The 24,127-nt window shown below is 37.1% G+C and overlaps 1 protein-coding gene across 2 annotated transcripts in view; it reads left to right on the top strand.

Annotated features, from left to right (window-relative positions):
* Positions 1 to 23,769, top strand: part of ANOS1 (anosmin 1) — a 131,899-nt gene extending 108,130 nt beyond the window's left edge. Inside the window, exons 10-14 of one of the 2 annotated variants that reach the window (XM_059839726.1) lie at positions 13,046 to 13,140; positions 15,186 to 15,357; positions 16,546 to 16,766; positions 18,394 to 18,456; positions 19,237 to 23,769. In XM_059839726.1, the coding sequence (XP_059695709.1) occupies positions 13,046 to 13,140; positions 15,186 to 15,357; positions 16,546 to 16,766; positions 18,394 to 18,456; positions 19,237 to 19,248 (563 nt within the window). In that variant the 3' untranslated portion in view covers positions 19,249 to 23,769. Of the gene's footprint in view, positions 1 to 13,045; positions 13,141 to 15,185; positions 15,358 to 16,545; positions 16,767 to 18,393; positions 18,536 to 19,236 lie in introns of both variants that reach the window. The other variant, XM_059839725.1, reaches the window with a different exon arrangement.
* Positions 23,770 to 24,127: the final 358 nt, after the last annotated feature.

The following is a 24,127-nucleotide window of genomic DNA, read 5'->3' as shown; positions in this document are numbered from 1 at the left end:
CATTAAGACTTGGCTTCAGGCTTCTTTCTTTGTGTTTCTATAAATGCTAAAGCAGAAGAAAAAATACTTAAGGCAGGAAGAGGCAGAAAACCTACCATTGTCTGATAAATCAGCCAAACAAGAGTAATGAATTAAATTACAGAGAAGAATAAAATGCAAGGCATGGCAAAGCAAATAGAGAGCTAACACAAATGCTTTTAAACCCAGATCTTAGGAAAACAAAATTAACTTTCACTTAGTTTAGGGACATAAATGAAATGACTGTGTGTGCTGACTCTTTGTTTGTAATAAGGTATTTCATATGGCAGGTTTTGAAGTGAAAGCTTTCCCATTGATAGGACCATTTGACATGTGTTTTCTCATGGCAGTAGAGCCATTGAAAGTAAAGAAATCCTTCAGTGGCAGTTGCAGTTTCCAGCTCCTACTGTAAAGAATTTTGTAGTACTTGTTTAACACTAAAGCATTATTTCATTTGGTACTAGCTGTTGCACTGGGCAGATTAGTGTTTGAGCAGCTGGCCATATTCTAATTATTGATATTCAAGCAGTAAAGCACTTGTACTTTAAGATATCACTATGATCCAGATGGTTCTTTCAACAAAATGACATGACTGCTAATTATAGTGAAGTATAAACTAATATATTGCCTTCAGACTTTCAGGAGAATACAGGGACTCTGTCTCAGCAGTGGTTGATCATTGTGGGTATGCATAATGTGCATTAGTTCTTAGGCATTTAATTAGTAAAGCTGGCTCTAACACAGGACTCTTCAACTAGATCACCTCTTTAAAAATGCACTGGTAGATATTACAGAATTTGCTTTTCCATATGTGCTACTCCTGATTCAGATGCCTGTATCTTATGGGCTTCCACAGCATCAAGCCTGGGTAGATGGGTAGTGCTGTAAGCTTTATTTATCATGGGAAATTATTCTGCAGTTAGAAGAATATCTGTCAGAAGTGTCTGTGTGGTCCCTACACCTCCCTAACTTTGTCTTTCTCCTTTACTTTGTCTTATTGTAGTTTCAGGAAAAAAATCTCTTTGCCTTTTTTAAAAGGATGTGAAGGGTAGCATATGACCATCTCCAGTTCTGCTTGCTTTACTTTATGAAGTGCCTATAGGACCCTGGTTTCTGTCCAAATGTGAAATACTTACAGTACTTAAAATGTTACTGGTGGGAGTCGTGGAAAAACATCAAGCACAAATAATAGAATTTGGTAGAGCAGATGGTTTTCAAATTCTCAGAAAGTCCGCAATTGATTAGTGGGGCCAGTTAAAAAGTTTTAAAATTATATTTACAATGATGGCAACCTCAGTGGCATCTCCCCTGAAAGTGGGACAGTATTGGAAAGTCTTTTCAAAGGCACAGTTCAGTGCATTTTTTCATGATTTCACTGGCAGAACAGAAAGCTGTTACTTGCTGCCTTGCACTTGCTTCCAAACCTCCATACCTTTCAGGGTAGGTGGTTAAAGCTCTTGGTATGAGAGATTTTGAGGCAAGTTTGTCCAACTGCTAGTCTCAGGAATGTAATTGGAATTGATTCAAAGTCTGCCAGGAAATCAAATAATCACAAGTCAAATCAGAACTACCCCCTGTGTTCCCAGAGCACGGACAGCACAAAACACTGACTTCAGTTAACAGGCACCCACTGATGTTTGCTGAAGGCTGTACTGCACTGGTTTGTACATTTGCACACTTTGTACATTTATTAATTTCAAAGTTCATGTAGTGTGGGCTGTGCACAATTCCTCAGTATGACCTGAATCATACTCCAGAACATCTTTAGTCATTGCAAAAGTGCTTTTAACTTAATTTATGCATTTAAAAGAAGTTTTCTTTTTATTCTTAGATTTAGTAACTAATAGAAATGTAAGCCTGATTTCTTTTGAACTTACATTAAAAGTTTAAATAGAAGTGTAATTGCAAATTACCTGGTCCATGAGTTCAATCCAAAGATAGACCATCATTAGCTGGACTGCATACCTGCAGTCAGATTGCAGATACACTTTCAATATTCCATTGCAAAATCATTTATCAAGACTTAATCCACTTGAAGGCACTGAAGAAATTAACTGGCCAACTAATTAATAAACTCTTGCCTCATTTTTAATTCCTCAGGAAAAAATGCATTTTCAAAATACATTTTCAGCATCTTTATGTACCTTCAATATGTCGATGTCTGACTAGTAGAATTTTCTCAATTTCCAATTACTTCCTGAGTATTACCACAATCCATAAAGATAATCATTTCAACAAAAACCACAGTACTTTATATATATATATGCATACATATATCGTATCACTAAACTTGGCAATGGCAATATCTGATGTGAGGCAGTCTAGATAACTGAGGGGTAAAATGGCAAGCTTTTTACAATCCAAATATGGAATCACAGAATATTCTGGGTTGGAAGGGACCCAGAAGGATCCTTGAGTCCAACTCTTGAGTGAATGGCCCTTAAGAGGATCAGACCCACACTCTTGGCACTGTTAGCACCATGCTTTTACCAGCTGAGCTCTTCCTCTCCTCCCCAAACTGTATCACTAGGTCAGATTAAGTCAAAGCTCTGTCTCACAGGCTTGCACTCTCATACCTGGAGCAATCCTACCACTTCTGCTGTGAGTAAAAAGTACTGAGGTTCAGCAGTTTCCAGGATGCTTCTCATGAGCTATGGGCTAATAACTACTCACGAGTCTCTCTCAGCCTGCCTAAGTTCTGGATAAAGCATTGATCTTATGATCCAGGGGAGGTTAACCTATCAGTAGGGAGTCATCATGCTTATGTTGAAGGTGGCTAAAACTAATGAGTGTCTGTAAAAAAGCCACGGGGCAGCTCCCAGCCAGATAGCTGGATCCTTGCAGGATCATGGCACCCCAGGCAAGCAGTCTTGGGCCGGATAGCTCAGCCTTCTGGAGGCTGGGTGCCCGAACCCGAACTGCTGTACTGCCGTGGCCACCTTAGCAGGCTCAGTGATGATCAGCTCTTCTATAGTTTCAGCTCTTCAGCTTGCTAAGGCACTCTAGCTAGTAGTGGCTTTCAGAAGAGCAGACGGAGAGAGAGGAGTCCTCAGCTGGTTCCACAATGGTTTTATTGGGGGTCCATGAAGGGTTCTGGCAGCAGCTCTTCTGCCAGAATTGGCCAAGGTAGCCCCTTTTATAGGGTTAGAGGGGCTTGGGAGCTGACCAATTGTAAGGGTTGGGGAAAATAGCCTATAGGGTCACAGAAAGATAAGCAGGCCTGGATGACCTGAGTGGAGACTTCTGGTTTAGTTCCTATGACCTGGCATTTCCTTATCTCTAAGCCTCCATCCACCACAGGGCTTTGGCTAGCCCCGTGTCTGCTACAAGTGTCCTCTTTTAAACTGGGTCAATTTTCTTCCACATTCATCTTTTTACTCAGCTGTCATCTTATTGCAGAGCTTCCTCACCTTCTTGATGATTTCTCATGGATAGCTCCTCACAGCACTGACTCCTTCTTCTTCTTCACAGCACAGCAAACAAACTCCAGCAGCTCTCTTCTCACCCAGCTAACCCACTCTTTTGTAGCACTGGTCTTCTTATTGGATACAGCTGAGGCCTCTAAAGGGCAGGTCTGTTCCTGATCTTTGGTGATTAGTACAGCTGCAATTCCTCAGGTGTAAGAATACCTTCTGCACTACCTTTATTTTCTCACATTCCATCCCTCCACATTAATCTGTATTTTTAATTAGCTGGTTTATAAGGTGGCTGTAAAACCAGTCACATAAACACTACAAATAGGGGAAAGAAACTGGACTATTTGAAGGAATAGCTAGAGTTGGAGGGAAAGAAACCAGAAAAAGGGTTTCTGAAACAGAAAATATAATCTAATTTTTAAGATGACCCATATATGCAGCTGATGATGATAATGAGTTGTTAATATCAGTTTCTTTTGCCCCTATGACCATGAACTGGATGCAAAAATATCCATAGTAGTCTAGACCAAAGATCCTACCCAAGAGGTGTTCTGTCCTTGGCAGTGGCCAAAAGCAAATCCAAAGGAACATAAGAACAGGGCAAGACTGTAACAGCATTTCTGCATGGTATTGTCCCAGCTTCAGACAACTTCTAGCTAGTCAAAATTCCTGAGCCCAGTGTGATTTCACTGTATTTATTCACTTCTCCTGCATTTATCTTCACAATAATATCCAGTGTCCTATGAGGGTCACCAAGTTTCAGGGTGTCTGAAACACTCTGAGGGATGGAGTTCCAGAGTTTTAAGTGCTCATTCTATGTAGAACCACTTTTTTTTTTTGTCTTGAAACCAATTCTTCCACATTTTTATGAATCCTAATTCTTGCTCTGTTTACCTTGTCTGTGTGTACATGATTTTGTAAATATTTAACCTAGTTTTGATCTGTTCTATTTCTTATAGACACATTCATTGATCTGAAACTGCAGATTTAGAATTTCAAATTTTTTGAATACCAATTCAGCAAAGCAACACCCTGTTGTTATTATATTGCAAAGGTTCCATATTGCTAGAGTTTTGTACCTCCTCAATGTTTCTCATAGGCAGCTCCTCTGAGCCCTGACTCTTCCTTCTTCTCACAGCATCCAACTGACTCCAGTTCCCCCTCAACCAACCAACCCACTCTTTTATAACACTCTTATTATTGGCTACAGCCGAGGCCTCTTAAAGTCAGGCCTGTTCCCAATCTCTAATATTTGGCTCAGCTGCAACTCCTTGAGGGGTAAGATTACTTTCTATACTACCTTTAATTTCTTATATGGTATCCCCCTACAGCACCCCCTGGTATAATGTTCCATGATGCATATCAAGAAAGTCCAGTCCATGGATGCAAACCTACCCATGTATGGTTTTTGCATGAGGTCTGAGGGAGAGGGGAGCAGCTGGTCCATCTCTGCTTCTCTTCCCATTGTGGAATTAGGGGCAAGATGAGTTTGTACTTTGGCTCTGGAATTGGGAGAGATTCCAAGATTTTTTACCCTCAATATAGTAAACTTACCCTCATAGTCTGCTTGTCCAAATTATTGTCCACATTTTTCAAAGTTACACAGAAGGCTAAAGTTAATGGTAGAGTTCCTGGTGACTTTTTCAGTATGTGTATAACCTTGGTGAGCCTTGGACTTGTTTGTTTAGGTTTTTGTCTTTTTCCATTAAATTCAGGTCTGGGATGCTTAGCTAGCTTTGAAAATCTAGCTATGAGGGAATAATGTAGAAAGCCTCTATTCAGGCTACAAGCAGCTATTGTGAGACTTGGAGCTTACAAGAGGCAAATTTCCTTGTAATGGAAAACCAGAATGGGATACTGTTGAACTCACTTTGTGTAGGATGTTGTGTGTGGGAAAATAAGTAAGGGTAGAGGTAATCCGGCTTAGAGGTGATCCCAGGCTTAAATCCCTCAATATAAACATCTTCAAATCTTGAGGCTTCCTAGGTCTAGATATGGACAAAAATACTGTGTGTCAGGCCTGTCTTTAAATTACACAGTAATTGTTAATATCATTTTTGGAAAGGCTTACTGTTCTATTATACAAAGAATGTGTTCTGTAGAAAGAACGTTTGTTTTAAATGGCAGAACATGAGAAACAAAATCTTTGTAATTTAATCGAAACTGCTTATATTCTATGTTAGAGCAGGAAACAGTATAGTTTGTCTTGCTGAGAATTGTTTGTTGAGTGAAGTTTAAATGTCAGCTGTAGGTTTTGGTGTTATTTTTAAACGTACTGCTTGAATAAGTGATTATTAAAAAGCTTTTTTTCTCAAGAGGTGTCACAAGTACTGTGAATTTCATAACCAAACAAAACTTTGGATTTTTTTTTTACACCATTGGGTGAATCAATGCAGAGGAAGCAAAAGACACAGAGCTGTTATAATTTAATTTTTTTCAAGAGAACTTACCTAAAACGCCTATGACAAAATAGGTATTTTTTACAAGGAAAAGGGGAGTGCAGAGAGACTTGCAATGCACTAGCACATCAATGCAGCATTTTAACATTAGTTGGAGGTAAATTGTGTTTACCTCATTTTGCATTTGCTAAACTATCATGAGTAAAATAGTACTTCTTATTATATTATTTCTTCTTGTCCTATCATTAGATTCAGATTGCAAATGTTGAACATCATGAATCAGAGTAATACAATGGCTCCTGAACCAGTATATGAAGAAATAAATGTGTTATGATCTAGTACTGACTGAGATCATATTTTGCTTCTCTGCAGTACACTGAAGTATCTCTTCCCAAACTGGTCTTCCATCATGCTGTTATTTAAATGTAAAAAATACAATGTGAATCACTTCACACTACTCACGTCTTCAAAACTGAAGGAACTAGTAGTAAATAACACTGCTTCATTTGTTCACTTGGATTTTGTCCATATTTCAGCCTTCCCTGCATATTTTTCAGGCCCTCTCCAGCAACTGAATTTCATCAGAAAAATCATTGATGGAAAACTGCATATATTAGATGTCTGTGTAGACATGGAAAACAATATTTGTCCAATAAACAGATGAGCATGAGCCTGAGCCTGAGAGAGCAGCAGGCACTTCATCACATTCATCTCAAATATTTCCTTTCTAGTTTGTGGTGTGGAAATGCAGGCAAGTGCTGCTGCAGGGCAGACACTGCTGCTCATCCTTCTGCTGGAGTGGTGGGTTGGAATAAGTGCTGGGTTGTAATGGATGCCCATCTGTAAAGAGGGTTATGTACTGGGAGGAGAAAGAGCAGGAACATTTCATCAGGAAGCCTTTGACTTGTGCAAGTGTTGGAGCACTTCAGATTTGATAACATCTTTTGATTTATGCAAGGCATCATTAATTTCACCATTTACCATTGCTACAGCTTTGCCATTCAATACAATGAGGTAAATTTTTTTTCCTGGATGCTATGCTGACACAGGATTTATACAGAGCTCTGAAAAATCATGCTATGACTTTACAGTAGAGTCAGTTAATCAAGCTTGTAGATACCGACACATGTACTGCAAGTGTCCTGAGCAGATTCTGCTCTGTTGTGATATTAAATAGAAAATATTTTCCCCTTGCTCTAGCCTGTATTTAGAGCAGTAATGATGCAGGGCACATAATCCAGAAAGGAAATCACTTATTTTTTTCTATATTTCCTTCTTCCTGTTAGTCTAAGACCATCAAAGACATGTTCAAGACCATCTTTTAACCATAGTTTTGATGGTCATTAGCGTTTTGTTCTTGCTAGGTTCTAAACTTTCTTTTTTTTAGCTACCCTTAACTATTGAAGTTAACACAACTGTTCATATGCCTAAGTGCTTTGTTGAATAATGGCACATGTGCTCAGAAACTTGTAAGAACAATCCTGCCATTATGCAGAGAAAAACAAAAAACATTTAGGCCAGTCACAAAAAATCATTGTGGTTTGCTAGATGAAATAGCGGATCTAGCAAAATATAATAAACCTTTAGCTGCACACAGAACAAATTATTGAGATAATTTTCTTTCTCAATAGGTTCAGAGACATTTCATCTTCCTTATGGCATTCTGTTTGAAGAAATTTCAATAAAGACAACAGGTTTACATATGGCTCATTATCTTCCAAGCTTTGATAACAACTCCTTTTGACATACAGTTAGCATATTAATTATGTGTATATAATTTGGAGGGAGTCAGTTTGTTGAGGTATCATGACAAAAAATACAGAACATTGCTTCTTTTTTTACTGAAATACTTATTTCAAAGCTGCTAGCTATTTCTATTAAATTGCTAATTTTATGCTAGCAGGTAAAGGTTTTCATATGTCTTATTTTATAATATTTACTTTTATACCATATTTTATTCTAATGGGAAAATCTATCAGACACTGCATGTTAATTACTTTCAGTCCTGTCATGATGCAGAAATCTACTTGATGTTATCGTGTTTATTGATGCTAGACATTTTTATTGTAATTAAACCTTAATTTGAGCTGCTGTTGCTGAATAATTCTGCTGTGAAACCTTGTTTTCCAGCAAATCCCATTTGATTTTCCTTCTAATAAGTTGTTGTAATTTGGTTGCTTGCATAATAGTGCTGTCACAGCTGGTATTAATTGGCATTTTTGTACCAAATAGTAGAGACCCACATCAGAATAACATGCAAGAGCTGAAATACTTTTACAACACACACTGTTATCATTTTCACCCCTTGGCAGGGGTGGAACAGAGATAAGGAGCCATGAAGTACTTTGCCTAAAGACCTCAAGCAAACCAGTGGCAGAACTCTCCCCAGTTCCTGACACAGCCTGCTGCAATTTTCTTGCTGTGGATCACAGGATACAAAGAAATAAATCTCTCTGTTTACCTGGTTTTCTGGGGTAGCTCTGCACTGATGGTGTTGGGCTGCATGAGCAAATGTCACTGCTGATATGCCCCTGCTATGGCAGTTTTTCAGCTACAAAGCTTCAGCTCCTTATGAGAGCCAATTTGGCACCCTCCTGGAACAGTAACTGCAATATAAAGGAGAAAAAGTATTTGAGGCAGAGAAAGTAGCTGTCTGCAGTAGCATGGTAAAAAAAAGAAACCACATTAGATGAAATTATTCATACAACTGGCAGCAGTGTATTTGTACAAAACAGAGACGTGGAAGAGGTTGAAAAAGATGAGAAAAAGAAAAGGAAAAAAAAACCTTTAAAATGTAGTTTATTTTAAATAAACTGTAGAACCATTTAAACCAGAAGTTCTATTTAGGAGAACTTGCAGAATTACCTGCAATTTTGTTGGACTACTTTTCTGAATGATACTCAGAGCTTTAAATTCTGTGGGGAGGTGATTTAGTATTCCTGGTAACTATTGTGCAGCCATGGCTTAGGCTATGTTGAGGTCTATCAATTTAAGATGCTTAAATTGTGCATGTGAACCTGAAGTTTTCCAAGTGGCAAACACATGTTCTTGGCATTGGCATTAATAGAATTTTGAGCTGTTTTTACAGCTTGAAGATATAGAATAAATGCACATTTTCCATCCAGAAAAATCAGAAGTTTATTTATTTGTTTTTAATAAAATTGAGCTAAAGCATTTAAACTGGGAAGGGGGAGAAAGCACAAAAATCTGATGAAGAGCATCTTTCTAAACACTAGTGATAGAGAGCTTAGTGGAGATATTAATGTGAAAATAAAGGCAGTTTGGGTTAAATTTAAAGAAAACCCCATGCTTTAAAACATTCCCTGATCCATACATTTCTAATTAGAGATGTAAAATTTCTGCCCAAGAAAGTTAGCTGAATACCCTTGTTGAGCAAAAGAGCTAAGAGTACATGGAATTTTAAGAACATGATCATGTGGTGTCTGTACAGCCATTTGTCTGAAGTCTAGAAAGTCAATTTATACTTCAGAAAATCTACTTTAACATCAACTATTAGTTTATTTGAAAAGATTAGTTATGTGCATTTGTCTTACAGACCTAAAAATCCCTAGCTTGAACATCTGGAGATAGTTTCCATGTCAGTATCATTAAGAGATTTTTAAAGTAATTGTCCTGGATTGCTTTTTTTTTTTTTTTGTCTCTTTATATAAATTTAAAATAAAGTAATTATTTGAATAAGCTGTCTGCTGGTTGTACTTAGGTGGCTATTTTGTTGACTAATTTCACAATTGTAAAGCTGCTGAAATGAGTGCTAGTACTTATTATGTCCTTCAGGTTCACTGTTTCTATACAAACATTTTGAGTTCTGGGAAATACAAATGCTTGTTGTTTGTGCAAGCACCACTATTTCCAGTATCAAATGACAGACATTCTAACCATGAGAACAATGAAGTTAAAAAGCTCTATAAAGACTCATAATTAAAAATTTAGAATCAAGAAAACTCCAGGTATTGAGAAGGAGGTTGATGCTGTGACATCTGAAATACCAGGGAAGCAGACTGAAGCAGTCTGGCAATTTCTTGACAGTGTTTTGTACTTATTATAGCAGGAATGGCTGAGTTTTCTGATAAAACTCTCCAAAATCAGTCCCATTAGATAATGAATATTCTGTTCATACCAAGTACTCAAATGGCTTTTTGGAAGAAGATGTGGCTGTGGGCTCAGTGTGTGAACCTTTGCTGAGCTTGATCCACAGCCCTTGGCTCTGGTGGCAGTGGCTGACATTGAGCTGGATGCAGCTTGAGCTCATCCTTTACCCATCCCTCAGTTTGCCTTGGACAGCTAAACCCAAAAATCTCAGTAAAATTTATGGCAGTGATCTCACTAGGACAGTGTGCACTGCTGAAAGGAGGGCTGGGAGAAGCTTTTCTTTTGCATCTTGCATGTGTGGTAAACACAAAATCAACTGTATAATGTTTCATAAAACTTTAGAGTAATGATCTTTAGGAGCAAGTTTATAAGACAAAGGCATAATTTCATAATTTTTCTCAGCTTCTTATTGAGCTTTTTAGATAATTTCAAGGATTTTGTCTCCTTTTGCTTTTAAAAATATTAAAGGTAATTTCTTAAACAATCTTGTCATTTCAAGTGCATACTTCATGCATGCATATACATTTTGAGTTTTTCAGGCTTCTGGCTTATTTGATCACAAAATGTCCCACCTTTCCCTGTTTTTAAAAAGTTTCTGTCTCAGGTAGGAGCTACTTCCTTATTGTGTTTCATACTTTATTCTGTTATATTTTGTTGTATTAGACAGACTTTAGTGACAGGACAGATTTTTCAAAAGGAGAAAATTGGAGGGTTTTGTTGAGAATTATTTTTACATTTCTCTTTTTTAACAGATGGCATTTAACCTGTATATCTTCCATTTTTTTAGATAACAGCCATCATAAATATAGAGGTGAGAACTGAAGAAGTTTTAGTCTTGCTGGCTGTCATGACGCCTTCCAGTTTATAACAGTTGATGTACTTGTAGATGTGATACAAAAACCTTTTTCAGATAACCTTTACATATGCACTGAAAATTTAAAAAATCCCCTTATTTCAGTGTATGTTGTTATCAGACTACCAGAATACTATCAAATTTAAGATTCATTAGCTCAAATAAAATTAGGAAAATAATTAAGAAAACCTTCACCCTACATATACAGTACAAGCTGATAAGTTTTTTAAATGTATTTTTAATTTTCAATATTCTTCTTTAACCTATTTCTGTTTTCTTCAAGTAGAGAATTTGTCAGAAACCACAGGTGTTTACAAATGGGTTACTAAGGGTTTGCTAATGCAGGAAAGAAGTAAGAAGGCAGGAAGAGGTATTTGGGAGTAGAAGCTTACATAATTAATGGATGTGGACCTGCCTGAAAATACAAGAGGATTCCAATGTGCCAGTAGCTGGGAAGAAATATTCTTTCCCATCCCAGGCAGTGTACAGGGCTGGGTTGTCTGGGGCATTGAGCAGCCTGGTCTAGTGGGAGATGTCCCTGCCCATGGCAGGGGTTGGGAACTGAAGGATCCTTAAAGTCTCTTCCAACCCAAACCCTCTGATGATTCTGTGATTCTACCTTGAATTACATTTCTGAGCAGAGGCCTGGTAAACCTCTACACCAATATATCTGAATGCTGAGCTCTTGTAAGGTCTTGGTGCTTGGGATTTGTCTTTCCCAGTTGGTATTTTGTGACCTACCTTAGGGAGGTTTCATCCAATCCCTTGGAAAATTACAAGGTTTAATTGGCTTGGATAAATGTTTAGCCAAAGGAGAGTGATTTATTTATAGATTTCAAGTGAAAAGTATTACAAGCAAAAATACACATTTCGTAGCTTTGCAAAGAGCAGTCCCCCCATGAAGATAGTTTAAAATAATCAGAATGATAGAATGGTTTGGGTCAGAAGAGATCTTAAGGATCATTGAGCAGGTGTTATTTAATAATGGAGTCAACTGGAAGAGATGAAATCAGATGAAGCCTACTTACAAATGCACTGTCAGTTTTTGTCTACATCCAATAGGCACATCAAGTGGGAAAACTTGAAGATATATGCAAAAGCACATCCATTTCTTTATTTTAGATAAGAGGGAACAATCACAAAGCAGGAAATGTACTTTTTATTGGATTTCTTTTTAAAGGAAGTATTGTTTCCAAATAAATTGCAAAAATTATTAGCATATATGTTGTTATGAAGAACAGCTACTGCAAAAATCTATTTCAAGGGGCCATTTCAGCTACTTTCCTACACTAGTAATTTTCTCTTTCATTTACAATCCTTTTCTTCTGAATCCAAACTGCTCATAGCAGTCTAACACCAGATCAGCCCTTAAGGCATCAGAGATATTTGTTTTCCCTCCTGAAGCCCACATTCAGGCACATCAGTGACTCTGTCATACCGAGCTAATTAATAGTAACAGACATAATTTTGCATCCCCTATATAGAGAGTGAAATCCAGAAAAATGTCAGGAGCTACTTGCACTACCTAACGTTTTCCTTCTTTTGTCAGTTCTTTTTTGCTCTTTGTTTTGCTTCCTAATTCAGGCATTATTAGACCAAAAGCTAGAAGAGCTGGAAATAAGTTGAAAGTTTATACTGTTGGTACTGCAGCAAGTTTTGTCATTGATTTAATGGGAGTAAACTTAAGCCTTTAGTATTATTCATAAGAGTCAAGACTAGAATTTTATTTGGACAGATACTGAACTAAAGGTTTTATGGCATATCCTGAAAGAAGAAAGCTTGGGGATTTACAGGCATTTTCACATATTTTCAGGCACAGATTTCTCAAGCAGTGCCAGGCAGCAGTATTGCAATGCTCTAACAATATAAACAGTCAGACAGTTGACACCCAGTCTGTCTCATTATTTGCAGGATGATTAGAAGTAGCAGCATGGAGATTATTTTTTCTAATGCTCAGTTTAAATTCTTTTTTTATTGGTAATGTAAGCAGTATATGGTAACATATATGAAAATGAAATTTCACTATTTATCTCCTTTAGCTGATACAAGGTTTAAATTTCATTGGTGTATCATATTTTCTCCATTATATCAAAGATTGCTTAGTGAGGAATTTCCAGCCCTACACTATTTAAAATTCCTTCTGTTTATATCCAGAGAAGCCAGAAGAGTTGCAATGGTGAAAATGTACTTTTATGTCTTTTGGTGAAAACATACTTATATGTCTTTTGCTCTCTTTTTGTATCATTTAGATATCAGCATGAATCAATTCCAGGTCCACTGGTTACTGGAGTCCTGTGCACACAATGACACCAAAGGACTTAGGAAAGTAACAGAGCTGACTTATGTAAGTCTCCATTCAGCCCTCTGCTTGACTGAGTAGTTCCTAGGCAGCAAGAGAAAGGATGGTTCTGTAACACAGCACAATATGTGTTATACCCTGTTTGATAGATCAGTAAGGATGCTTTCTTTATTATGTTCCTCTTTGGCAAAAGATAAAAATTATGCATCTGGACTGGCTTTGGGTTTCTTGGATTTCCTAAATCCACCCTGGGCTAAAATATTTTATTTGTTTTTGTTGTTATTCAGATAATGAGACCAGACAAACTTCTGAACTAAGTACTTCTGTGTCTCTGCAGGATATAGAACACAGAGCTTTATCTGCAATTAATAATGTAAAACTTTAGCACAGTGCAAATACTGAACACTAATAATAGTAATTAATAAACCAGGTTTTCTTTTAGACATGCAGATGAGTTTCAGGTGATTATTCTCCCTGAGGAGAATTATAGATAAGAAAAGGGGGACTGTAGGTGACAAATACTAGATATTAAATCTGGAAGTCAAACAGATATCAGATGGGGAGAAAAGCTCCATGTAAGTACATGGCAGCCCAAATATAAATTGCAGTGGCACTACTTCCTGCTCAACTTGCTGGCAATCTAGTGTCATCTGTCTCTATAACACATTATTTGAACAACAGAGTAATGTGATTGGAGCATCAGAACTGATTCAGTGTGTTATGCAGAGTGGACAAAATCACAATTCACCTTTCCTTCTTACCCTGCTCTGTACTACCCCACCAATTCAGGGGTGTTAATGTCATGTAAAAGAGTAAATCAAAAGACATGATTTCTCACACAGGATGTTGTTTGCTTGTAAGATTTACTGCTTCATGGGGTCAGCAAAGCACAAATTAGAGGTGGATTTAAAAATTTGTTTTGACATAATGTTATGGAGATGGGAAAAACTTAACATTTAAGAAGTTCATTTCCACTAGAGGTCAGGAAAGACTGTTTGGACATCTGTCCAAATGCATTGTGGGATTAATGAATTTATTTCCTTTTTTTTTCCTATTTCCAGTCATTTCATGGTAATTCATCCAATCTGTCATGATGAATAAAAATAGTCCTGTCACAATTTTAAGGAGACATCAAACCTGTTGGACCACTCTCCCAGCAGGTGGAAGGCAGGGAGTCCAGTCTCAGCCCAATTTGTATGTCCTGTGAAAATGACCTTCCAAGTGGAGGTTAGACTAATTTGCAATTAGAAAAAAGATGGAATTATGCAGAAGAACATGGAAAATTAGTGATTCTAAAGGGAATTAGAGATCCAGAAAGTAGTGAAAGACTTCTGACCTTAGCCAGTAACATATTATTAGAGATTTTTTTCAGGATAAAAGCCAACCAACCCAACATTTTTTTTGTATATGATTTGTGGTAAAGCTTTCAGACTGTAATTTTCAAAAGTACTTCAGACAATGGTAAGAAATTAGAAGGACACTTACACTTTGTGTAAAGTTTTCTTCTCCACTCAATGTCCTTAAATAGAGACTTCTGCTTCGTATTTAGCTGTGGAGTTTTTCTTCCTGATAAAAATATAGAAGTAATGTCCTCAATGTACTTAATGTACTCAAGTGGAAAAATATGCATCCATAATGCTATGCTGACTTTAAATGTGCTTTTAAAAAGTTAAACATAGATGAAGCCTGTCATTTACTGCAGCTTAACTCAGCTTTCTTACATTTCTTTAATTCGATTAGCATTTACAGCCTCCCATTGCTACCCCCACTGCCATCATTCTCAGAGACTGTTCTAAATATTAGAAGTCAGTGGCTTTGATGCCATGTGTCAAAGGAACTGGGAATTGAAGGACATATTCAAATGCCATGCTAATATATTTTACTACTGAAAAGAATCATGACATTGACAATACTTGCTTTCTTCTCTGAGTTAAAACCACATTGGCATGTGTTAAGCATCCAGGAAAATATTTTTGTGGAGAGAACTTTTCATCTTTTGCCAAAGTTATTTTTCAATTTGTTCTTCTTTATTTTTTTTTTCCTTTGGGCTCTATTTGCAGCATGTGATCTTTTTGTTTTTCTTGTTGTAGGAAAACTACATTATTCTGAAGGACCTGTCATTTTCATGCAAATACAAAGTAACTGTTCTGCCTGCAAAATCTAAAGGTCGTTTTAAGGCTGAGAGTACTTTCTTTGTTACCCCACCTTGCTCTGCATTTAAAGAAAAAAAACACAAGCACATTAATTGTCCTGCTGAAGGAGGTAAGGCATGATCTGGAGAACTACCAAATAGTTCCAAAAGCATTTATAATCACCAAAAGAGAGTCTTAAAAAGCAGTTTTAGGATAGAAAATTAGAGATTCAAAGCAAATAAAAATACCACTAATGCTTATGTGACAATCAACAGAAATACACAACAGTATCCATTTTGGCCAGTACATTATTACTGTTTTATCAATTAAGAGTAATCGTAGTGGACATACAATAATATCTGTAATGGCATGGTTGGGTTTTTTTGTAAGGAAGAATGTTTCCCCATTGTATTTATTGTAATGATGGAGGATAACTGTAAACATAATTATGGTGGTGGGACCTATTTTTTTAATGTTTTGATGTAGATGCAAGCTGCTTTTTCAGTTTGATTTTGTTTAGGTTAATTCTGCTCTTAAATAAGAAATACAGGCCTTCTTATCTTTTCCAGCACTGTCACAATGTGTAACTAGAGGGTTATTGAAGTTGCAGAATTATGCAGATATTAGTTGGACAGGACCTCTGTGGTCAGCCTTGGCTTTGCACTGCCAAATGTGGATACCTCTCTCTCTGGCTGGAGGGAAGCCCTCTCACCTTGAGTCCCTCCTGTTCCCAAGGGTACCCCCATGCTCCATAAATCACCCAGCACCCTGCTGGCCTTCACTGCCATTTCCTTAATGCCTGTCCTGACAGTTTCCAGCATTACAGCCTTCCTGGGCAATTGTAACTCAGGTCTGACTTTCCCCTAATCAGAGTGCCCCAATTAACTTGTACTACAGTTTTAGTGCATGACTTTTAATCTTTGGCTGAATTATGGAGTTCTGTGCTACCCTGTGCATTTTCTTGTGGTCCCAGAACTTGCAGTCTGAAATAACTTGTGGGTATTCTGAAATATGAGGAGCAGGAGAATGGCTCCCTGTGAATGAGGCTCTTAGGTCTGTACATGCCATAGCTTTCTTTTCTGTACCTGCAGCTGAGAGCATTTCATATGAAGTTTGAGTTTGGTCCAAAATGACAGTGGAATATATCAAACATAGGTTTTTGGTTACCACTGAAAATGTGGTGGTGGAAAGCTGCCTGCATCCTGTGTAACAATAGAAATAAAGCTCTGCCTGACCTTGATTTCTGAAATTAAATGAATATTATTGAAGATTATCTGTAAAAGTTCAGCTTATCTTTTTTTGCTTTCCAAATTTCTAGTGCCAGTTCTACCCAAAGTGTTGGCCAAACCCGAGAACCTGTCTGCATCTTTCATTGTTCAGGAAGGTAACATCACTGGTCATTTTTCCTGGAAGATATCTAAGGCAGACCTTCACCAGCCCATGACAGGGTTTCAAGTCACTTGGGCAGAAGTGACCACAGAGAGCCGGCAGAACAGTTTACCCAACAGCATCATTTCCCAGTCACAGATACTGCCAGCAGTAAGTTGTTTCTTACTTTCTTTTGCCAGTGTCTCCCTAAGCTTGTGTGTCTGTTCCTCATTTGTAATGTTTAGTGGTGTTACAGATGCCAAACACTGGTTCTGCAGGTAAGTTGGAGCAGGAAGTACTTAATTTTTCCTCTTTGATGGAGATACAAAGCATGGCTACTATTCTTGATGATACATCAAACATTTTAAACTGCAGATCCTGGAGATACCTTTAATTATCTATCACTGTATGTATCTGTCTATCACTGTATGTATCTATCTATCACTGTATGTATCTGTCTATTTATACCTGGTAAACTTGCAGAAGCTTCTGATTTGAGTTGAAATAGTGTCTTCTGTCCCTCAGAAACCACCAAAATTTAGGGTGTGTAAATGCTACTAAAAATGTAGTATTTACACAACCAGGGCTGAAATGCACAGGGTCCAACTGCTGGAGGAGCACCTGAATGAGCAGAGTGAGTGTACAAGTGCAGTGTATGCACTCTTCTCTCTGCCTTCCCACGCAGGATTTTATATGATTGGAACAGCTTCAGCCAGGTCTGTTAAAGGCAGTCCAGTCTCAGAATATGTGCTAATTTACCAGGAAAACAACATGTTTTTCCCCACTTTTTCTCTCTCTCCTTTCCCCTTTACTGTCTGCTCTGGCAGTAGCAGCAAATTATCCCACAGGAATAATCAAAGTTATTCCCACAATGTGCTTGGGCTTCCCCTCGTGGGGCAGGTGCAGTGCCAACCAGAATCACCTGTCCTGTGGATTCCTGGCCAGACCAGCCTGGCTGGTGGCAGGAACACCCTGTTGCCCTCACTGTCCAGCATCCCTTCTCCAGGTATCCCCTTCCTGGACCTGGGCCTTTGCAGCTTGAAATAAGATGAGTGATTTGTTCCAACTTAATGCAGATGATGCTTTGATTTATAGTTTTGATTTTAGTTTAGATGAATGACTTCTGATTCCTTAATATCTGTGAGTCTTTAGCTAGATGTATTCCCATGCGAAAGTTTCTATGAAATTACTTTGACATTATTTAGCACATGTCTAAGTGACAACAAAAGGTATGGAGCAGTGCAAAGTGAATCCATCATGCTGTAAATGATGCCTTAAGAGCAGAAGGCAAATTCTTATGGTGTAATTGGGACAAATCTGAAATTAGTGTGGTCACCCTTTTTTTCCCACAAGCTGCAGAAGTGGCCCCAGGCCAGCCACTACTTAAATTACCAATTAGTACAATCCACATGCAAATCCAAAATAAAAACAAGTTGATGTAATGAACATGTTTGTTGAAAAGAATGGTTAGGACAATATATTTTGATTCATTTTTAGTGATGAGCACATCACTAATGTGATCAGCACACTTTCCACAAAAGTCTGTAACGACTTGGACCTTGTACATATAGTATTATGGTAAAAAATGTGTCTGTTCAAAGGGAATGGCAGGCAAAAAATTCAAAACACGCTCGCTCGTATGCACGTGATGCATACGTTAAATCCTTTTAATGGAATTCTATGGAAATAATCTGTGGTGGCTGACAGTGAGAGGACCTGTTTAAACCACTGATGTGTGTGAGCAGATCAACTCTGTTTTATTTTTCAGTGGTGTGAGAATTGATGTGTTTCTTTTTAGGACCACTACGTACTCACCGTGCCCAACCTGAGGCCCTCCATGCTGTACCGCTTGGAAGTTCAGGTGCTGACGACTGGTGGGGAAGGGCCAGCCACCATTAAATCCTTCCGCACGCCCGACCTTCCTCCATTTGCACCCCACAGTAAGCACTGCACTCTCCTGACAGCTGCTCAGAACATGTTACAGAATTTCAGCCTTCCACATGTAAAAAGTGGAAGCCTTTCTCAAGCCTTAGAGCTTTTACTGATTCCAGTAGCCTTCCATAAACTTAAGATGTGTGAAAATACTGGGTTTTTTTCCCCCTGATGACTGTCCATCAGCAAATCCAGTCTTTCTCTCACTCAGTTTCTGTGGTCTAACATTTGCCATTTGTTGCAGCCACAGATCTTTGGCTTATGCCTATAGCATTTGGGATTCAAAGTTGGTCTGTCCACCAGGTGCAGCCTGGAGGATTGCATAGCTTTCAAGATCAGATTTTTCTGGGTTCAGTCAGTCCAGCATAGATAGAGCTTAAACATATTTCTAAAGAAAGCCAAACCCCTTAATGGCCATTTCCAGCACTTCCTGTGTTTCTGGAAAGTACAGGGCAGTATTGCAATGCCAAGTAAAAAAAAAAAAAATACAATTAGTTCAAAATCTGTCTGCTTGAATATTTTTGTCCTTTTAAAGGCCCACTAAAGTTGCCTGGACTGAACATACACATAGTTGCCAGCACAGACTCAGCTTTTTTTAAGCTGAAGGATTGAAAGCTGAAGGTCTCACAAAGCCTTTTCAGTATGGATACATGTTGGCATTACGTATCCAGGGTTTGATACCTGCATAATTTCCTGTTCTTTTGTTTAGGACCTCATCTGAAGCAGCATCATCCACATCACTACAAGCCATCCCCAGAGAAATATTAGACTGTTTCAGGTGATTATACAAATAACTGAGGGGAAAAAACTGAGCTCCCAAATGAGGGCTGGGTAACAGCACATCTGTTGGAGCAATGAACCCAGTTTTCCAATGGGAGTTACCATCCTGTACGATCTGTATCTACTTCTCTGTAGTTTAGACGTGAAGAATTATGTTTGCACCATGACCAGGATGAGTCATACAGCAAGTATCATTTCAGTACCAGCACTATTCAACTGAAGACCACATCCAACTCAACACCTGTGAGAAAATATTCATTATATTGTTCATTATAATGTTTTCATAATCTGTGTTTAAAGTAGGTTAAAACGGTGCAGTGTATACAGATTTTTCTCTTCTTGAATTCAGTGTTACTATTTGCAAGGTCCTGTGATGCATACATACTTTTGAAAAATGTTCTCATTAATGGATTTAAATTATCTATTTTACTTAAAGCCCAGCCTGTCACCAATTTAAGGTCTAGTGTGTTTTGCTATTAAAGAATATCTCAATTTGTCTGAAATAACCACATAAGTAAAATAAATACCAGTAGCAGAAACCCTGAAATACCCAGTTTTTAATAATTGTAGTGTCACCATGGAGGAGGATGAGGATATATATATATATGCATTACCTATCTGGGTGAAGTGGTAATGTTCTATCATGTAGATCTTCTATTAATATAGTTAATAGTTAAAGGATATACAGGATAGAAATACCATTGTAGAGAGGCAAATTACAGTTAATAGAATTGTTTAAAATTTATTGCAATGAATGCAATTAATTGATAGGTCCTAGAAGGGTAACTTTTAAAATCTCACAATTTTTTGATACATAATATTTCAAGGTGTGATATTATCTTGAATACAAATACCAGTTTTCTAGTTAAAAATCTGAATAGTTAACATTAAAGTTTTAGAAACTGAAATTCTGAGGCACATTTATTATTATAGTAGCTGTATAGCTACTTTTTGGCTTTGAATTTTGATGCACATATTTCTTTTCCCTGTGGATCTTTAGAACAGAAGGATGGATGTATTGGCTCTATTTTGCTGTTCTGCTTACAGAAAGAATTATGTGACAATATTCTGGCATCTGGAAAACATTGGCTTATAGTTTATTTGAATTCATTTTTCAAATTTAGACAGAAGGGTGCCCTTTTTAACCATAAGGGAATTCGTATTGCCTTATTGTGCAATATAAGCTGTCTAGAATAATTTGTCACACAGAGACACATGTCTCAATAGTAAACAGAAACTGCTTGGATTTATTATTGGGAGGGTGGAAAGTATCTGCCAATAAACATCCATACAAATACCCATAATCAGCTCTTAATGTTCAAGATGTTCAAAGTGCTCCTGAATTCTTTGGCACCATTTCCGTTGCTCCTTGAATGATCACATCAGACTAATGCACCTCTAAACTTGACTCCAACTGGACAAAGTGGCCACTTTTCCTAGCAGCAGATGATGCAGACTCATCTGTGCTTGATATTTTTCTGAGATATTCAATAAGAGGAGCTTGGACATTAGTGGTACATGTATTTCCCTTGTCTTGATGACAAACTGTTCTGTGAAAAAGCAGATATGAAGAAATACCTATCTGAAACTGAGGATTAGAGCTGTGTTTATCATAGTAGAATGTTGACAAAATATTCAGTTTGTCTATACTGAAGTTTACAGCATTTATGCCACAGAGGGGAAGGAAACTGCATTAATTTCTGATCACTTGCTCATTATAATTTTTTTAGAATTTTACCTTCAGTTTTAAAGGGCTCTTTTGCATTCTTTTTCTATTTTGCTTGCTGTCTTTTTTGATATTCACTCAGTTACCAAGACTTTTCCCAGACTTTTTCTATTGCTACATGGTTTGCAAAGGCCTTTAACAATAGCTTAAAATATATTAGAGGCTATGGTGCTTTGAATTCCTTCCTCTGTTTTCCAAAATACATTAGCAAATTAGCAGATGATCTCTTATTCCAAAAATCTGTAGTATAAAGGTTTATTTTCAGTTTTCTTAGAATGCCAAAGTCTGAGATATTTTTGTCAGGATGAAAGTGTTTCAGTGTAAGTTTTCACAAAGAAAACAGAATTTGCATTGGACTGGTGTGCAGCACTGCTTTCACATTTGGATTGCACAGGGCATAGATGAGTCTAGAAGTGATCTTTGTGGTGTTTGCTGGATCAGCAGGATTGGGGAAAGTAATCACCTCAGTCTTCTCAGAAGAATTCTGTCTAAACCTTTCAATCACAGTCTGTTCTACTTGTGCTGGATCAAACTGACAGTGACTTGATTAATGTTAATGAAATTACATTTCATTCATTGTGACACTGTAAAGAAAGAATAGATGTTGGTCTTTGCTACAATGATGCCAATTCACGGGAGATAAGCAGGAAGTTAGGAGCCCTGAGTCCTCATGAAATCATCCTTCTGAGAAGAATCCAACTGGTTACTGTTTGCTGATGCCATTCTCTCTGAGGCATTCTTCTGTTCAAAGTAACAGTGGACTTTTGAAGAACACTGAGAGGTTTTCCCTTCTGAACTAGATTGATCAAAACCAAAACTTGAAAGTAGAAATCTAGTGGTCAAGTGTATTATATTGAGTCCACTAAGATGTAAATTATTTTTTTCCTTTTATGATCCTTCAAATGATCTTATCAACTCATCTTTCAAGTCACCCTCCAAATCAAAAATGAAAAATACAAAGTCAACAAAGCTCATGCATGGATGTTAAATTCCCAGCTGTGAGTGATTTTCTGATTATTTTTTTTAAATTAGCAGTACAGATTTGAAGTTTTTAGTGCCTAATTCTAAAGCTTTGTTTGCTGAATCACACAGGGTATTGTCCTAATTTTCTAGACTAAGCCACATTAAACATTTAATCAGCAATAGAGTTGCAATTTGCTACTTAATTCCCTAGTTAAAGATTTATTTTCTCTAATGATGTTGTGTAATTCAGAGTTAATATTGGGAGGATATTAGAGATATTGGGATGTTTTAAGATACCCTGCACCTTTACACTAATGTATTATTTACTGTGTACGGTTCTGATGGATTTGTCAGTTGAATTCAGGATGCATTTTGTTTATCTTTATTTCTTAAAGGAGAATTATAAGATTATGCTATTTTTGCTAACTGCTTTGTGAAGTGATTTTTTTGTTTGTTGGTGATTTTTGTAGAAGAAGAAGCTGTTTTTTTCTTGTTATATCTTTTTTTTTGACCATTTTTGAGTTGTTTATAGAGCAGGAGAAAATAAGACAGAACTTGTGCTGTATCATCCATGTGTGTACCAACTTGAATATTCATTAAGAATACAGCACACAGACAATAAGTAAGAAGTCTGATTCTTGAAATGCTGAACATCCTCAACTTAATGGCTTCAGAAGGAGCTGAGGACCTGGTGTGGCAATGCTGACATTGACATTGATATTTGGCGTGGTCACACCAAAGTAATGTCTAATGTGAGTGGGAATTTGGCAAGTCTGCTAATTGTTACTAGCAGAACTGTCTAGAAACCTTGATGCTGAGTCAATTTATTTCACAGTACTTTCATCTTCATGCTCCCAGCTGGAGTCAGGGAGAGTTTCCAATAAGCAGGTCCTGATTCAGGAAGGTTGGCACAAAGGAAGTCTGTGGCATGGAAGTAAACCTGTGCAGTTAAGAACAAGCTTTAGTGATGCTGCAAATCAAGCATCAAGCATGGATGTCAGAGTTTGTTTGAGTAATGTCTTAAATCAGGGCCTTGTAAAACAAAGTGGGGGAACCAGACAGTTCTAAATTTTGTGTAAAACACCATAAAAATTTTTATTTTTGTGTATATGTAAATGTCATAGTGATATTGACTTATTTATTAATTCATTTTCTTATACTATGTGCCAAGTATGTTCCTACCCTTTTGATCAGTACCTGTGAACATCAATTACTAAAAATAATGTTATGCAAAACTTGTGCATTTTAACCAGGAATATGCTACTAATAATCTGTTGCATGTAGTTTTCAATGATTAAGAAAACCCTTTATTTAAAAAAATGTAAATGGATACCTGCAGATGTTGATGATTATATGTGGGTTTGCATGCCAAAACTCATTGTTCAGTTGTGGGCATGAAATGTAACGACTATTACCTCTACTGATATACTAGTAAGGTACTATTTACAAAGTAATTAACAGAGCTCTATATGTAAATTTTTTCCTTTTTACTTAATTATATTGTAGTAAAGGTAACAAATGCTTCTCTGTTACCCAAATTGGCTGTAGAAATTATGTTCCTATAACAGTCATTTAAAGTCGATATTTATTTATGTATGTAATACAAAAAGATTGGTCTTAAGTGTTTGTCCTGTTATTTAGAGAAGAAATATACACTTGTAAAAACATTTTGTAAAAAAATACAAATGTAAATAGTCTGATTTCTTTTACTCACTATTTTCATGTTTAGAATTTGTACATACTGTTTATGTAATAAACTATCCTACATCAAAATATTGCTACATTATCTCCTCCATACAGGATTTAGAATTTTGCTTTTCTTGAGTCGAAGAGATAGAGCCATCAAAGAAAAATCGGTGTCATACCAAGTACCTCTGCTTCATCTAAATTTCATTGTGTCTGAAGTCACACCATTTTACCCTCTCTTTACTACAGCATTTTGTTTTCTTAAGATAGTCTTCAAAATAATGTGAAAATAAAATTAAATATTATTTGAGTCATTTACATTTAAACCAATGCTAGAAGAAGTAAAAAGTCATGCATAAGAGCTTGCCCTTTCTCTAGTTTAACTGGATAGTTCACAGTGAAGATTTATTGATCCTTTTGTTATGCTAACTTAAATTAATTATGT

The sequence above is a fragment of the Haemorhous mexicanus genome, chromosome 2, assembly GCF_027477595.1.
Source record: "Haemorhous mexicanus isolate bHaeMex1 chromosome 2, bHaeMex1.pri, whole genome shotgun sequence".
Classification (NCBI taxonomy): Eukaryota; Metazoa; Chordata; class Aves; order Passeriformes; family Fringillidae; genus Haemorhous; species Haemorhous mexicanus.
Note: the sequence above shows the minus strand (reverse complement) of the source record. Positions and strands in the feature narration are given on the sequence as shown.